We start from the raw sequence: 18,228 nt of genomic DNA, 5'->3' as shown, positions 1-18,228 counted from the left end.
CTGAGCCCTGGCCGGGCTCCTTCCAGCCAACCCCAAAGAGGAGGCCAGGGTGTGACTGGGCCTGACCGTCAGGACTGATCTCTCCCCATCCAGCTTCAGGAACACCACCCTCCCCAGAGACAGCCTTGCCCCTACACCGGGGGCTTCTGCGGGGGCGTGGGGGGCAGGGGAGAGTGGGTAAGAACCTACAAGCCATCTGCAGGGACTAAAGGAATTCCAGATGGACACAACTCTGCCTGTGACAGCAGAAGGGATGCCACCCAGGACACCAGGGGCCGGAGCAGCTCTAATTAAATTAGTGGAGTCACTGAGGCCACTTAAAGCTTCCTCGCCTCACACGGGTGCCGACCCTTCCAAGTACAAAACACCGGTGTTGCTGATAACATCATGGTCCTGTTTACTGACTGCTCACCGGATGCTGGAACGGCACTGCGTCTGCAACCTCACTACACGCACAATGCGGAGAGGCAAATCCTCTCGTTAGCCCAGCTGCACAGAAGAGGAAGTGGGGGTTTAGAAAAATGAATGCAATTTATTCCAGGTCTCATTCACCAAGTGACAGGAACCACCTCTGAGCAGAAGCCTGTTCTTCTAAGTGTTGCCCTGGGCTTGCCCCTCCCTGCTCTGACACACAGTCAGGGGCTCCCAGCCACCCACACGCTGGAATCAGATGTCTGAGCTCCACCCCCAAGACCCTTAGTTAATGGGATGGCATATGGCCTGGGGCACAGTGAGTTTAAACGATTCCCCAGATGAAGCCAATGTGCAGCCGATAGTGGGGCCGCTGCTTTGGGTGCTGGAGTGAGAGGAGCAACCCACCCCTCCAGGAAGGCCTCCAGCCATCGCCCTCAATCAAGGTAGTTCCATTACTCTCAGCCCCGTATGTACTGCGATCCCCATTAAACTCAGCCAACAGAGGGCAAATAAGTGAGGACCCTGTTGGAATAAAGGTCTGGAGAAAAGATTCACCAATTAATAAATGGTGCTGGGTGACATCAGACCCTCACATTGCACCAGAGCCCAGAACACCCCACGAAGAGGTGACCCAAGTTGACTCTTACCTTCTTGACGTAAGGCATGTAGGCAGGGTCTTTGTTGTAGGAACCATACTCATTCTCCACCTGCACAGCAATGATGGGTCCTCCGTGCTTGTACTGGGAAAAGAGAGAACAATCAGAAGCTGAGTGTGCAGTGGGAACCGTACTAGCTAATGTCACCACACTTACTGCCAATTATAGCAAAACAACCCATTAGAAAGCGCAAGTCTCAAAAGGTTTGGTATATAATTGAGTGGTGTCAGTAAGACAGGGAGTAGGAAGCGCCAGGCCCTCGTTCCCCTATGGAAACATCAAACAAACAACTGCACACTGACTGAAATAACTTTACAGGAGCTCTGGAAACAAGTGAAATGTTTAAGCAAATGAGTGAATACCCAATCAAGAAAAAGACATGTTCAAAATGGTAGGAGATTCCATGGTTTCGATCACCTTTGTCCCACCCGCTCCCTGGCGTAGCATGGGGCAGTCAAAAGGACGCATCCCTATTTCCAGTTCCCTCCCTGAGGACAGAAGGAGCAAGATGGAACTTGTTTGCAATGTCCTGGGCTGTCTGTAGGCTCCCCAGGGGACTAGTTTCTGTCTCATCTGACTTGGAGATCAGACAGAAAATGTTGGCATAGTTTGGACCTCAGGCTGGAAGCTGCAGAAGGCAGTGATGGGTCACAGCATGTAAACATTTCAGGGGGACTACAAACCCATGGATGCCTGGGGGCAAAGGATTACGAAGGAAGGAAGGGAGGGAGGGAGGGAGGGAGGGAGGGAGGGAGGAAGGAAGGAAGGAAGGAAGGAAGGAAGGAAGGAAGGAAGGAAGGAAGAAAAGTACACACACAGGCCAGACAGGACATATGCCAAGAAAATATCTGAGAAGATCTTAAGCCTGCACCCCAGGCTGATCTCAAGGCTCAGGAGCCCACTAAATAGTAAAGGTGTCCCCAGAAGACAGCAAACACTGGGAGAGAGGACTGTTTTTATAAGTGCCCAATGTTCACCCAAAAAACACAAGGCATACAAAGAAACAGGAAAACGTAGCTCATTCAAAGGAACAAAATAAGTCTCTAGAAACAGTCTGTAAAGAAGCTAGAAACAGTCTCTAAAGAAACACATGTGCTTAACTTACTAGACAAAGACTTTAAAACAGCTGTCATAAATATGCTCAAAGAGCTAAAGAAAAACACGGACAGAAATCAGGAAAAGGACTTACGGACAAAGTCAGAATATCAATCAAGAGACAGAAATGATTTTTTAAAAGAACTATACAGAAATTCTGAAGCTGAAAAGTACATTATCTGAATAGAAAAATTCACCATAGGAGTTCAACAGCAGATTCGAACAGGCAGAAGAAAGAGTGTGCAAACTTGACGACAGGTCATTTTGAATTACTGAGTCTGACAGGCAAAAAGAAAAAAGAATGAAGAAAAGTGAACAGAGCCTGAGAGACTTATGCAAATCAGTAAACAGACAAATATACTCATTACAGGAACCCCAAAAGGAGAAGAAAGGGGCAGAGAGATTATTTGAAGACATAATGGAGGAGACATGGATATACAAATCCAAGAAGCTTCAGTGCACTCCAAGTAGCATTAAACCAGAGACCCACACCAGTACACATTATCAAACTGTCAGAAGACAAAGAGAGAGTCTTAAAAGGAGCAAGAGAAAAGCAACGAGACATGTACAAAGGAGCCCCAACCTTGCAGGACATTTGGTCCTGTCCAAAACGTCCATAAGACATTCATTCCATAAGATATTTAGTTCATGCCAAAAGGTCCTTGAAATCTGGTTCTATCCAAAATGTCCATGAGCATATTTGGTCCGTGCCAAATGGTTTTGGACAGAACCAAACATCAAAGCCCTGTTAGTGTGGACCAAATGTCTTATGAACATTTTGGACAGGACCAAATATCTGCTAACTATCCCTAATAAGACTATCAGTAGATATCTCATCAGAAATCTTGTAGGACAGAGGCAGTGGGATACTATATTCAAAGTGCTGAAGGAAAAATCCTATCAAGTGAGAATTCTATATCCAGCAAAACTGTCCTTCAAAAGTAAAAGAGAAACTAAGACATTCTCAGACAAATAAAAGCTGAGGGAATTCATTACACCACTAGACTTGCCTTACAAGAAATGCTACACAGAGTTCCTCAAGTTGAAATGAAAGGATGCTAGATGACAACTCAAAATCAAATGAAAATATAAAGTTCTCTGGTAAAGGTAAATATGTGAAAAAATGTAAAATCCACTATTATTGTAATTTTAGCTTATAACTCCACTTCTTATTTTTTACAGGATTTAAAACAAGTGCATAAAAATATTATGAATCTATATTAATTGGTACATGATATATAAAAATATAATTTGTGACAGCAATAATATAAAGGGGGCAGAGCTTTTAAAGCGTAGAGTTTTTGTATGTGATTGAAGGTAAGTTGGTATAAATATAAAATAGAATGTCTTAACTTCAGGACTGTGTATATAATCCCCATGGTAACCACAACCAAAATATCTGTAGACGATACACAAAAGGGAAAAAAAAGGGAATAAAAACTTGTCATTAAAAAATCAACTAAATACAAAGGAAGGAAGTAATGGAGGAGATGAGGGAGAAAAAAAGCTATAAGGCATACAGAACACAAACAACAAAAGTAAGTGCTTCCCTATTAGTAACTACTTTAAATGTAAATGGATTAAACTCCCCAACCAAAAACAGATTTACAGAATGGATTAAAAAAAAACCTGTTAGTTCTAATAAACAAATTCAGCAAACCTGCAGGATACAAAATCAATGCACAAAAAAAATCAGTTGCTTCTATACACTACCAACGAATGCTACTTACGATAGCATCAGACAGATTTAAATATTTATGAATAAATGTAATCAAAGAGGCAAAATACTTAGACACTGAAAACTACAAAATGTTGCCAAAAGAAATTAAAGAAGATGCCAATAAATGGAAAGACATCCTGTGTCCATAGACTGAAAGACTTAATATTGTTAAGATGTCAGTACTACCCAAAGTGATCTACAAATTCAATGTAATCCCTGTCAAAACTGCAATGTTTTTGAAGAAACAGAAAAAGCCATCCTAAAATCCACATGGAATCTCAAGAGACTCTGAATACCCAAAGCAATGTTGGAAAAAAAAAAAGAACAAAGTTAGAGGTCTCACACTTGCTGATTTCAAAACTTACTACACAGCTATGGTAATCAAAACAGTGTTGTTACTGGCCTCAAGACAAACATACAGGACTTCCCTTGTGGTGCAGTGGTTAAGAATCCGCCTGCCAGTGCAGGGGACACAGGTTCAAGCCCTGGTCCAGGAAGATCCCACATGCCACAGAACAACTAAGCCCGTGCGCCACAACTACTGAGCCTGCGCTCTGGAGCCCGTGAGCCACAACTACTGAGCCCAAGTGCCACAACTACTGAAGCCCGTGCACCTAGAGCCCATGCTCCGCAACAAGAGAAGCCACCGCAATGAGAAGCCCGTGCACCACAACAAAGAGTAGCCCCCGCTCACCGCAACTAGAGAAAGCCCGTGAGTAGCAACGAAGACCCAACGTAGCCAAAAATATAAATAAATAAATAAATTTATTAATTAAAAAAAAGACAAACATACAGACCAATGGAATAGAATAGAGGGCCCAGAAATAAACTCTCACACGTATGGCCAAAAGATTTTCTACAAGGATGACAAGACCATTCAATGGGGAATGGACAGTCATCTTTTCAACAGTGGTGAGAAAACTGGATATCCACGTGCAAAAAACGAACCTGGGCCCTTACTTTACACCATCTACAAAACTTAATTCAAAGGACATCACAAACCTAAATGTAAGAGCTAACACCTTGAAACTCTTAGAAGAAAACACAGGGGAGAAGTTTCATGACACTGGATTTGGCAATGATTTCTGGGAGGTGGAACCAAAAGCACAGGCAACAAAAGGAAAAACAAGATACGTGTGACTTAACATTAAAAAGTTCTGTGCATGGAAGGACACAATCAACAAGGGTGAAAGGGCAGCCCTCGGAATGGAAGAAAATATTTGCAAATCATGCATCTGACAAGATACTGACAGATACTGAAGATATAAAGAAGTCCTACAACAACAAAAACAAACAACCCAATAAAAAATGGGCAAAGAATCTGGATAATTCTCCAAAGAAGATATATAAATGGCCAGTAAGCACATGAAAAAATACTCCACATCACTAATTATTAGGAAATTCAAATCAAAACCACAACGAGATACCACCTGACACCCATTAGGATGGCTTTTATAAAGTAAGCAGAAAACAACAACTGTTGGCCAGGATGTCAAGAAACTGGAATTTTGTGCATTGCCCCTGAGGATGTAAAATGGTGCACTGTGGAAAACTTATAGCTGTTCCTCAGAAAATTAAAACCCAGAATCACTGTGTAATCCAGCAATACCACTTCTGGGTATATATCCAAAGGAAGTGAAAACGGACTGAAACAGATATCCATACAGTCCGCTTAGAGCAGCTTTTTTCACAATGAGCAAAAACACCTAAGCGTCCACTGATTAATGAACAGATAAAGCAAAACAGTATATACGTGCAATGGAATCTCACTCAGCCTTAAAAAGGAAAGAAATTCTGACCTATGCCACAACATGGATAAACCTTGAAGACACTGCGCTCAGTGAAATAAGCCCGTCACCCAAGGACAAGTACTGTACGATTCTACTTAGATGAGGTCCCTAGAGGGGTCAAGTTCACAGAGACAGAAAGTAGAATGGTGGGTGCCGGGGCTACAGAGAAGGGAGAATGGGAGTTCATGTTTAACACATTCTTGACAGGAGACATATTATGGCCACAGGCGTTAGTTTCTGCAAAAATCCCCCAGTCAATAATGTGTTAATGGGGACAGTTTCAGTTCTGGAGATGACGGTGGTGACAGCTGCACAACAATGTGAATGCACTTAATGCCACTGAACTGGACACTTAGAAATGCTTAAAATGGTAAATTTTATGTTACGTATATTTAACCGTAATAAAAAAATAAAATAATTATGTTATACCCAGAAAAAAAATTTTTTTAATGGATTGGGGATGCCCTTTCCATGCTTAAGAATGCTTCTGGGCCACATTCCTGACAAAGCCTCCATGCCCACGCCCACCCCCCAACCTACTACAGCTCACTGAATCACCCCGGTAATCCCATTTCCTTGTAAAAGTCTAGGCTAAAGTCCTAGCTTCTTGCTTCTTTCATGATTGGGGCTGCCAGATTTAGTCAATAAAAATACAAGACACCCAGTTACACTACTTGAATTTACAATGAAAGTTTTAAATAAGCAATGAATTTTTTAATGTCAGTATGTCCCAGGCAATATTTAGGATATACGTTAATTAAAAAAAATTATTCCTTGCTTATCTGAAGTTCACATTTAACTGGGTATCCTGTGTTTTATTTGCCTACGCTACAAATGACCAACAGTTCCTTTGATCTATGTGTGCTGTGAATATCCCAAACCACTGACTCAAAAACAATTTTTAGGGCTTCCCTGGTGGCGCAGTGTTTGAGAGTCCGCCTGCCGATGCAGGGGACACGGGTTCGTGCCCCGGTCCGGGAGGATCCCACATGCCGCGGAGCGGCTGGGCCCGTGAGCCATGGCCGCTGAGACTGCGCGTCCAGAGCCTGTGCTCCGCAACGGGAGAGGCCACAACAGTGAGAGGCCCGCGTACGGCAAAAAAATAAAAAACAATTTTTTATTGATGAACTAATATTTTACTGATGTACAAATTTCTCAATGTCACACTTACAGAAGCAATTAATTATTCCCATTCCTGCTTTTTCATTGCTTCCAATTATTAGATGCCAAGTTAAGATACCTTCTCCCCAAAATGCATTTTAAGACATATGTTTTGAATAATAATCATGTACCGTGCAGCACCTTTTTGGTAGCAGAAGCATGTACTTTGGAAAGTCATCAGTGGTAACTATAATGACAAGAAGTCCTGCCATCTCACAGGCGAGGGCCTATCCACACAAGCTCCCCTCTAGCAGAGCTGGATCACTGTGCTGCTGGGACGCAGATGGGTGGGTGTTCCAGTTACCAAGGCGTCAAGTGCTGCAGCCCTGGCACTGCGCCAGCAACATCTGCATCCCACCTAAGGCAACACTGCACTAGACAGACCTCTGCAAAGACCACCATTCAAGGCCCTCCAAATGCACGTCCCAAGCAGTGGGGGGAAGGTGTCCCGTGTGCAAAGGGCTGCGAGCCCTGGTCTGAGAGCTTCACCTGGACTCTTTACCACCAGTGGGAGGACGGGGAGGGCAGAGAAGGGTCTGCTCGCTTTTACCTGGAGTGGCACCACCCTGACCATCAGGTGGTCAAAATAAAGGTCCACTGCTTTGGTGAAGCCCTTGTAAGTTGTTCTCAGCCTCATGTCGGGGTCTTGGAGTAACCAGCTGGAATGAAAAGGGGAGGGGTGATTAGTTTTACTGTCTGGGGATTTGCCCTGGGCAGGGTGATGGGTGAAAGGAACCAGCTTCAGAGAGCCCAGGAATGAGTGTGGAGACCAGTCTCCCCCCACGTCCACTCAGCCAGGACTCGGGGCAGACACGGGCATGGATCTGGGCCTGCTTCCCACCCGAGGACACCAGCACCGGTGGCCATTCTAGTTCTGATTCATGGCTATAGGTCTGGCTGCCAGAGGGAGAAAAGCTTCTCATTGAACCCAAGGCCCATTTTTCAAGCGTTTACACTACAATCTCATCACAAAGAGGTGAAGACAAAGGGGTCAGGAATCACTGGGACTGGAGGACACATGTGCCATCTTCCAGTGTCACCCAGAAAAAGAAGCCTGAACCAGCAGCTGAGAAGCTAGCCCTGGTCTCCCCGCTCTGGTCCAGCTGCCCCCAACCTGTCTGTAGTGATCACACTCGCCAGGTAACACAGAGCGTGACCAAGGTATTCTCCCTTCTCATTCCAAATTCTGAGAAACATTTGTATTTTCTTACAAACGGCCTGATGCTTCTCTCGTTCTCATCTGCAAGAAGTGAACAGGCTCAGAAAACTACCAATTTGTGTCAGGTAACTGTGGACGAGAGCGCAGTCTCCTCTGGTCTGACACCTCACGTCCATCGCACGCAGACAGCTCGGGTTTCTCGTCCCCACTGGGATTCTGCCTGTTTCCAGCGCGCCCAGCTCGGCCTCCCGGGGGTGCCCACCCACGAGTCCCTCCCCAACGCAACCGGACCTGAGTGGACAGGTGGGCGCAGGGAGGTCTGAGCTGCTTCTCAGCTCAGACTTAATCCGTCCTCGTCCCGGGCCCGAGCCCGGGTACATCACTGACACACGGGTTTCTAATCCGCAGGGGTGCCGAGGCCATTGTGGCTGTGTGAGCCTTGTCGGGGGCCCCTCGCCGAGCAGGATGGCCCAGCGACAGAGAAGGGATCCTGGGTGGTGAGGCAGTGGAGGGGGCCGGCCTGAGCCCAGGGAGGGCCCAGGTCGCCCTGGAGATGAGAGCGAGGCGGGCGGAGGAGGCAAAGCACCATCTTTCCCTCCGGGGCGGCGGGGCCGGAGGCTGGGAGGACAGGACGCCGTGCCTGTCAACAGAAAACCCTTGTGCTGGACACCAGTGGTAGTAACGACCAGGACGAGGGCCGGCCGTGGTGCCAGTTGATCCCACCTGACTCCTGACCTGACCACAGACCCGCTACTGACCCCCTGGAGACCACACCCCAAGGTAATTCATCAGGGCCCGAGATCTGAAGATGAAAGCTACAACTAAAACAACTTGTTTCTCTTCTACTTTGTCAAAATGCTTGCACTTTTAAAAAATGCTTGGTAACATCCCTAAGAAACAGAAGGACGGGTTTGACTCTTCCCATTTTTCAGAAAGTGAGGCCCATCCACAGCAGACGTGACCTGACAGGGCCAGCCCCGCAGCAGAGGCCTGAGGAGTGAGGAGGGCCAGCCCCGCGCCCGCGCAGGGAAGCCATGTGGAATTTGAAGAGGACAGCAACTTTGACATTGCTGACAACGACGCCCTTTGGCTGCCACTCATTCTGAAAAGGAACTTCAGCACAGAATGAAAAGTATAGGTTAACAGCCAAATTAAACCTACGTTGGTGCTTAGCATTTTGCACAAGCGCACAGGACCACTCCGGCCACAGCTGAGGCCCCCGGCCCCGCTCCCTCCCGGAAAGAAACACGAGCAGCTGACGCTTCCTCTCCCCCACATACTCCTGGCTGCACGACCAAGACTCACATCTCATCGGTGAACCAGGGATTCGGGGACTGGAGCAGCACAGGCCTCTCAGCGCGTCACCACCCACCGCGTTCCCTGAGACAACACGTGCGCGGGGAAACACAGGACAGGCGCTGTTATCGTTAGACTGGACTACAGCGTCAGTGATGTTCCACTCCGGACACAGCTGAGGCCCCCCGCCCCGCTCACCTGGGCAGGCCCCCGAGGTCCATCTCACCGCAGATGTAGGGGCCCGGACACAGGATCACCCATAGCCCCACCTCCGCGGCCAACAGGACGAAGGCCCTGGGGGGTCAGTGTCACCAGCTCTCAGGCCTCGGAGCCGAGGGGGGATGGCCCAGCACCACCGCAGGGCAGAGCTGCCGCCCCCTCCCCTCCCCCGGGGGGCTGGGGGCGCTGAGAGCAGGATGCGACCCCCCAGCAGAGCAGGGGATGCCCAGCCGGGTCACAGCCGTGGCCCCCAGTCTAGGACATCTGCACAGCACCTCTGGGGGCATGAGGACAATGGGCCTCAGACGGGGCACAGGGGTCCCGATGGGGAGCCTGACCCTGCCGGCCCCCCACCCCGGCGGTGGCAGAACCACCCTGCAGAGCAGGGCCCACCTGGGGGATGGGGCCCCTCTGGGCTGCAGCAAACAGGTCTGGGCTCAGGGCAGGCAGGCCCGGGCCCCCGGGAGTAAGGGGGTCATGGCTGGAGAGCGTTCGGGTCCTGAGAACAGGCTGCAGACCCCAGGCTCCCTCTGTTCTCACGGCAGAGCCCAGGTGCCCCTGGGGATCCCAGTCACCCCAGGAGCCCCCGCACCCCCCTGCCCTGGGCCGGGTCGCACAGCAGGAGCACCTACTCCAGGTCCAGGTTCCCAGAGAAGTCGAATTTGCCTCTTTCCGGCTCATGGAGGTTCCACGGAACGTAGCTGTGGTAGAAATGATAACTACAGGCATGAGTTCTCCACTTATCCCACTTTGTCTCCCAAATGAGCACCTTCGTCCCTAAAACCCCTCACGATGGTTGAAGATGTATTTCTTTTTTTTTTGCTGTACACGGGCCTCTCACTGTTGTGGCCTCTCCCATTGCGGAGCACAGGCTCCGGACGCGCAGGCTCAGCGGCCATGGCTCACGGGCCCAGCCGCTCCGCGGCATGTGGGATCTTCCCAGACCGGGGCACGAACCCATGTCCCCTGAATCGGCAGGCGGACTCTCAGCCACTGCGCCACCAGGGAAGCCTGAAGATGTATTTCTTAAGTACATTGTCTTAGTGTTGTCAGGGCTCGAACCAAGAACAAATTGAAGAGACCTGGGACCTCGGAGAAGCCAGGGCAAGTCCTCTCCCTGGAAGGAGGGAGAGAAGGCCCAGGAGATCTGGTGACTCCCTCTTCCCCCATCCCTCCCCATCATCCTCTCTCTTCATCAAAGAAAAAGAAGTAACTTTATAGGAAAATCAGTTAAATGTGGGACAAGCTGGGACCTGGGCCCTTTGTTGCAGGATCTGCACCTGGACAAATGTCTCCTCCAACAACAGATACAAAGAAACTCTGAGGGACTAAAAATAACTGCAGGCCTGCTCAGGGGGCAAATTATCAACCACAAGATACAAAAAGGCCACAAACCCAACTGCCATTTCTGGGGTGTTGGGGGCAAGAGCAGGGTCCTGTGCACCATCCCTGCACACACAGCACCAAGGGGGCGGGCAGACCACCTAAGCCCTGCCTCCGGCCGGACCCCTGGACCTGCCCCACCCTCACCCCATTTAAGGGAGCAGCCTGCCCCCCTCGGGAAGCAACAAGGGCACCTGTTACTTGTTCTCGCTACCTGAGCTGCAGAGTGAGTCCCAGTCAAGCTTTGCCCGAATTCCTCATCTGGCCTCCTGTCAAATTCTATTGGTTAAAGAGTCCAAGAACCCTGGTCGGTAACAAAAGTAGGGTAAAAAGAAACCCTAATCATCAGTCTTATTTTTAATGAAAACTCCAGAATTCCAAGCCTTGGAACAGGACAGACGTTCTTACTCTGAAGAAAGGATAAGGAAATGAAGTAAGTTCGTTGAAGGGCCTGATGTAGAGTAGAGTGTGCTGACAGTAATTCCAGCGGCCCCTCTCCTGGACCCCACCCCACCCCCAGCTTCTGGGGGAGCCCCTCTGACTGCAAAGGGTGCCCAGGTGAAGGAGGGGCTTGCCGGCTCCCAATTCACACTCAAGAGATTATGTAGATTATCCTGCTCTCGTGAGGCGAAATGCTCCCCCTGCAATATTCCTACAAGCTTCAGGAGCCCTATAACAAGAGCACGTACCCGCAGGATCAGAACTTACACATGCAAATAAATGGATCCCACTAGGCAATCTTCCTGGAAAATCACATACTCTGTTCAACTATGCTGTCACAGGTGAGAACACCCCCGTACTTAGTGCTGTCTTCAAAGCAGTTCATACGTCACCAAGAAAATCCTTGTCCTTGACTTGTAATCACACATTTTTGCCTGAAATTTTAATAAAACCCAGCCTGATCACCCACTTTACTTCATAGACTTCGATCCAAATATCCGTTGGAAATTCTGAAAAATAAATTCACAAAATGATCCAAGATTTCTCCCCACTGAGCACGCTTTTAACTGATTCACATGTCAGCGCTGCACTGAGTGACCACCACGTGCTGACCCTGTGCTTGTTCTAGGGTGGAAGCCAAAGCTCTGAAGATGATTCCAGAAAGGAAGGTTGCAAACCGCGTGGGCTGTGCTGGAGAGGTGTACACGCACCTACTGTACAGACGCAAGGTGGAGGGCTGGCTGAAAGACTGATGACTTCACCACCTGCTGCGTGTACGCTGGCCTCGCTCACTGGGTTCTTTCAGCCAGTGTCGCTCCTTCTGCCCCCAGCCCACGTCCAGCCCCCACCGCTGGGCCCCCTGACAGTGTGTGGTGGGGAGGCTGCCCCCATTCACACCCACCCAGGGGCTGGGCCCCTGCTAATCTTTCCTCACAAAGCTCAGCCCGCAGATGCTCCTCCAGGCTGCGCAGGGGGAGGACCAAGCAGGGCTCACCCTCCCGACGTGACGGAGAAGCCTGGACGCAGGCCCAGGAGCCCCCTTGGCGACAAGGCACGGTGGCCGGGGTGTCGGGGCGCACTCACGTGGTCAGGGTGTTCAGGCCACAGGCCTTCATCTTCAGCAGCCGGTCCCTCCAGTACTCCCGGGGCACCCGGAAGTAGTGCACGGAGCCCCCAAAGATCCAGAAAGCCGAGTCCTCCAGCATGAAGTTCTGCCCTTTGGCCGGCAGCCCCAAGCACCAATGCCTCAGCCACAAGGGGGTCAGCCTGTGCCAGTTCACCCTGCAGGGAGCACAGGCAGCCTCAGTGCCCATCCTCGCCAGCCTGGGCCTTGAGTGGGCACCTCGGAGCCAGGCTTCCCCACCTCCTTCTCCAGCCCCCGGCATCCCTTCCCGAGCGGGCCTGTGCCGGGCGGCCAGACTCAGCACCACGCAGACGCAGCACCACCCACACCCCCAGCCCACGCGGCCTGCCAGGAACACGACAGACTCGGCCTTCAACATGGAGGCCGTGCTCACAGGAGGGAAGTCAGGGCACACACAGCACAGGGAGGAGGTTCTTGGGGCCGAGAAGCTGCCTTCAGGTGCCAGGGCTGGGGGGACTCGGGGGCAGATGCGGGTGCCTACAATGGCCCACACGGCTAGGCTATCTGACACACATCAAAGCAGCAGCTACCTGACACAGTACCTCTGAGCCACCTCAAGGTCACAGCCACCGGGCTGGAGGTGCAGATACCTGGAAAGAGGTACCGGTTAGAAACGGTGTCTGCTCATTGACTGAATTTCCAGGTCTTAATTGTTACACCTGGAGAAGGAGTGCTGGCCGAGGGGCACCCGAGCAGGACAGGGAGCCCCCCACCCGGGAGGGCTGCCAGGAGGGGTGAGTCCCCAAAAAGCGCCTCTTGGTGTCTTGTGGGTTGGCCAGGGGGAGGCCCTCACATGACCCCCCTGACTCGGGGCTCCGAGAACCTCTCCCTCTCTTCTCCACCCCGTCTCCTGACAGCCCAGAGAGAAGCAGCAAGAGAAGCTGGAAATTTAGGAAAGCTGGAGACAGAAAACCAAAAGTGAGTTGGGGCAAAAGCAAATTTCAGTTGGTACCTTTTCCTCTGCTTTAAAAAGGTCCTGGACTTCCCTGGTGGCGCAGTGGTTAAGAATCCGCCTGCCAGTGCAGGGGACTCGGGTTCGATCCCTGGTCCGGGAAGATCCCACATGCCACGGAGCAACTAAGCCCGTGCACCACAACTACTGAGCCTGCGCTCTAGAGCCCATGAGCCACAACTACTGAAGCCCGCATGCCTAGAGCCCGTGCTTTGCAACAAGAGAAGCCACCGCAGTGAGAAGCCCGCACACCTCGACGAAGAGTAGCCCCCGCTCGCTGCAACTAGAGAAAGCCCATGCACAGCAACGAAGACCCAACGCAGCCCCCAAAATTAATTAATTAATTAATTAAAATTAAAAGGTCCCTGCATCACTTCTGTTCTTTCCATTCATTTTGAAACAAAAGCTGAAACCACACACTGATTGAAAGAGACACCGGAGAACCAGGCATGGGCTGAGGCAGTCTTCAAAGGGACCACTCGAGCCTCGCCGGCCACGGGCACCATGCGGATGCGCCATCCTCCGGCTCTCTCCCCACCTCCGCCACCAGCACCGGCTTCTCCTCTGCCCACACGCCAAGGGCTTCAGCTCTGACCGTCCACGGGAGAGGGAGTGTGCACGGCCCACCCCAGCCCGTGCTCCTCAGCTGTGCAGGCCGGGGTGGTGTCACCGCCTGGTCCTCGCTGAGGTCGGGACAGAAACTGAGATGCCTCCCCAGTGACAAGAGCGACTGCACGTCTGCAGAAGCTAATCATCAAGGGCTGGGGCAGGTATAGCCACTATGGAGAACAGTATGGAGGTTCCTTAAAAAACTAAAAATAGAACTACCATACGACCCAGGAATCCCACTCCTGGGCATATACCTGGAGAAAACCATAATTCAAAAAGATACATGCACCCCAATGTTCATCATAGCACTATTTACAATAGCCGGGACATGGAAGCAACCTAAATGTCCGACAGATGAATGGATAAAGATTTGTACATACATACAATGGAATACTACTTAGTCATAAAAAGGAATGAAATAATGCCACTTACAGCAACATGGATGGACCTAGAGATTATCATACTGAGTGAAGTAAGTCAGACGCAGAAAGACAAGTATCACATGATATTGCTTATATGCGGAATCTTAAAAAAAAGGGTACAAATGAACGTATTTACAAAGCAGAAGTTAAGTCACGGATGTAGAAAACAAACTTATGGTTACCAGGGGATAACGGGGGGGAGGAAAATTTGGAAGATTGGGATGGGCATATACACACTACTGTATAGAAAATAGATAACTAGTAAGAACCTGCTGTATAGCACAGGGAACTCTACTCAATACTCTGTAATGGCCTATATGAGAAAAGAATAAAAAAAAAGAGTGGATATATGTATGTATATATAATTGATTCACTTTGCTATACACCTGAAACTAACACAACATTGTAAATCAACTATACTCCAATAAAAAGGTTTTTTTAATTAAAAAGAACATTTTTTTTTAAAGGCTCGGGGCAGTGGAGGGGGGACTTCCCCAGCAGTCCAATGGTTAAGACTGCCCTCCAATGCAAGAGGTGCAGGTTCGATCCCTGGTTGGAGAACTAAGATCCCACACGCCGCAGGGTGCGCCCAAAAACTAAAGAAAGAAAGGCTGGTGCAGTATTTTGTTTTTTTTTTTCTCTCCATTTTCTTTTTCTAGCAATTTGGTTCTATTGTATTTCACCAAGTAACAGGTTGAGAAGCTGAGAAGCGTAGCTCTAGACAGGAACAATGGGCTGGCCTCAGGCAGCTGTGGTCACGGAGACGGAGTTGTGACAAGCACACTGACCAAGGCAATGTACCAGCGTGGGGCCCAAGCGGATGGAGACGTGGGAGCGGCCAGAGCACATGCAGTCTCCACTGTGGCCTCCCTGACACCCGGCTAGACTCAGCTACACCAGAGGTAGGGGGGTTTGCATGCGGCCACGATGGTTCTCAAAGCTGGCAGCGTACCTGAATCCCTGGTAAACCTTTAAAAACAACTGAAGCCCAGTCTGCACCGCAGACCAATGAACTCCCTCTGGAGGTGGGCACAGGCACTGGTCCTAGAAAGATCCTCAGGGCAAGGCTGAGAGCCACTGGCGGGGCTGAGTTTTTCAGGAGGGCCGGGGGCCCCGGGTGGCCAGACACAGGGCCGCAGGAGGCCAAGAGGGCAGAAGGTGCCACAGACATCACTGGCCACTTGGGAGTTTGTCTAGAGCCAGTCCTGGACAAAGGAAACAGTTTCCACCTACTCTCCTTCTCAGCCCCAGCACCCAACACCCTCTACCGCAGCTGTGGACGCCAGCTCTGCTGCATCATCGCAGGAATGGTCGTCTGTGCATAACCTGGCAACCTAGCACTGGTTTCTTTCTCCAAAAAGTTCCACCTTCCAAGTGACTTAAAATGACAATTCAAAATACAGTTCTCCCAAAGGACCACAGACGTGGGGAAGTGAAAACAAATGCAGGATCTTTGAGAGGAGGGTCTGGACGGGAGCCCTGGCCCTCCCCTTGGTAGCGCCGTACCCATGGGTTACGGACCCTGGCTCCGAGGGCATGATCTTCCCCTGTAACACGGGGCCATCACCTGTCCTGACTGCTCACAAGGGCTGCATGGGGATCAGACACCAGGGAAATGCAGTAGAAGGACCTGTGACATGATGGTCCTTACCAGCTGTGTCCAGCACGTTCTTCTGTGAGGCATATAGCAAGGGGCTTAACAAGATGTTTCTCAGGCTTCCCTGGTGGCACAGTGGTTGAGAGTTCGCCTGCCGACGCAGGGGACGCGGGTTCGTGCCCCGGTCCGGGAAGATCCCACATGTCGCAGAGCGGCTGGGCCCGTGAGCCATGGCCGCTGAGTCTGCGCGTCTGGAGCCTGTGCTCCGCAACGGGAGAGGCCACAACAGTGAGAGGCCCGCGTACCGCAAAAAAAAAACAAAAAAACAAAAAAAATGGGCAGATGTGCAGGTAACAAGCTTACCACCTCCTTCCTGTGAGGTGAGCCCAGGAAGTGATCCTCCGCTTTCGGAGAGGGTCTCTCAGGGCAGCGGGAGGTAGAAGGGCAGATCCCGCCACCTCCTTGCATGAGGCTGATGAGGACCGCTCTGAAACGTCCCAGCGGAGCCAGAGGGCGTCCCTGTGAGCGCTGCAGACACTGACTACAACCGAGGTCACGGTGGGACCGGCAGGCCTCACACTGCGTCACAGCCACCCCCTTGTCTTCCGTCCTACGTACACGTGTCCACATCCAGACAGGACAGCATCGCCGCAACCAGACACGGCAGAGATAGCATCGTCAACTCCCGGGACGTGTGGCCTCCAGCGGCGACCAGGCCAGGCTCACACAATTTCAGGCTAACAAGGGTGTGGACAAGCTGGCACTCGAGGTAGGAACCTGCAGAAACAGTCCTTCCATCCCCAGAACATGAGTCCTCACTGGTCCCGGGCATCAGTAGTTTGGTTCCATACATAATGTACACTGTGACCCCACTCGGGCTGCCCTAAGCAAATGTTCAACTGAATCTGGGTCCAGGGCTTCATATCAAGATGCTGACCAAGAAAACACTCCGCCCATCCACGTGGCCATGCCGGAGACCATCACCCAGATGGACATGTTAAACTGCCCAGAAGACATCATCACACACAGAAACGTCCTCACTTGGGTCTAAAATACAAATTTCTCCTCATCACTTTCAAGATTCTGATGTGGCTACAGGCTCCCATGAGGTCCAGCTTCCTCGGCTGGACCCCATGAACTGCCCCCTCGGGGGTATTTAGGTCTCACCAGCCTTCAGCCCTGTGCACGCCTCCCTCAGCTGGGAGGTTTGGGGGCCCAAGGAGGGGCCCGCCCACGCTCCGGTCCTGGCCAGCGCCCCTAACGTCCCCAACCCAGAAGACTGCCTCTTGCACCAACCCTGGAGCCCCACGAGCTTCAGCCCCCAGGAAAAGAAACACTGTCCCCAGGTCTGCCCTGGCTTCCTGCATGTGCTCCTTGGCCTGGGCCCAAGGCTCTGGCTCCTGATTTGCTGGGAGAGGCCTTAATATTTCCAAAGGGCTGAGGCCTTCCATCCAAAAGCGAGTCGCTCATTCTGCAGAGATGCCTGGCCATCGTGCAGCACCCTGCAGCCTGTGGCACCACTGTAAGCCTGGAGCCTCTGCCCTTCCCTCCAAGAAGGCTCTGGTAGGTCAAGAGTGGGTCACGCACCCGGGCTCCAGCAGGCCAAGCCAGGCAGCATCTTCTACAGCCCGTAGGAGTTTGTATGTGAACAAGCGTTTACTAGAGGAAACCCTGAGACCCAATCATGCAGCAATAAAAATTCCTCATTCGAAATCAACCACATACCAACAACAGAAAGTGATCGGATGTCACATGACACTGTGCTGTCACTTTGGGAAAAATTTCCATTGACAGCATCATAAATGGGAAAAGTGCCAAGAGAGGAAAGCTCTGTTAGCTAACCCCCGGGCACCCCTGATGACAAGACTCTGATCTCTGAGACACTCACGGAATCAGAATAAAAGGATTTCATTAAACAGGGCACAACGTACTGTAAATAAATGGGTTTTTAAAATCCAACACGTGGGACTTACCTACCAAGATAGACGAGAGCTGGGCTAGTTCTTACAGGACACAAAGACTCTACCCACACAGATTAAACGGAATTTGCTCCTGAGCCTACAGAGCTCAGGCTGATCCAACAGAAATAGAATGTGCTATTTACTTACTTATTATAAATGTCGATCAAGATTTAAAATGAGTATCTCATACGGTCAGCAATTCTATAGAC

General features: G+C 50.6%; 1 protein-coding gene across 1 annotated transcript in view; it reads right to left on the bottom strand.

The window, feature by feature from the left end:
• The window catches only part of GLB1L2 (galactosidase beta 1 like 2), a 45,766-nt gene that overhangs the window by 23,173 nt on the left and 4,365 nt on the right, over window positions 1-18,228 (bottom strand). The window contains 5 exon segments of the mRNA XM_067751648.1: window positions 1,062-1,154; window positions 7,387-7,495; window positions 9,490-9,585; window positions 10,143-10,211; window positions 12,418-12,615. Coding sequence (XP_067607749.1) covers window positions 1,062-1,154; window positions 7,387-7,495; window positions 9,490-9,585; window positions 10,143-10,211; window positions 12,418-12,615 — 565 coding nt within the window.

The sequence above is a fragment of the Pseudorca crassidens genome, chromosome 9 (genome assembly GCF_039906515.1).
Source record: "Pseudorca crassidens isolate mPseCra1 chromosome 9, mPseCra1.hap1, whole genome shotgun sequence".
Lineage (NCBI taxonomy): Eukaryota > Metazoa > Chordata > Mammalia > Artiodactyla > Delphinidae > Pseudorca > Pseudorca crassidens.
Note: the sequence above shows the minus strand (reverse complement) of the source record. Positions and strands in the feature narration are given on the sequence as shown.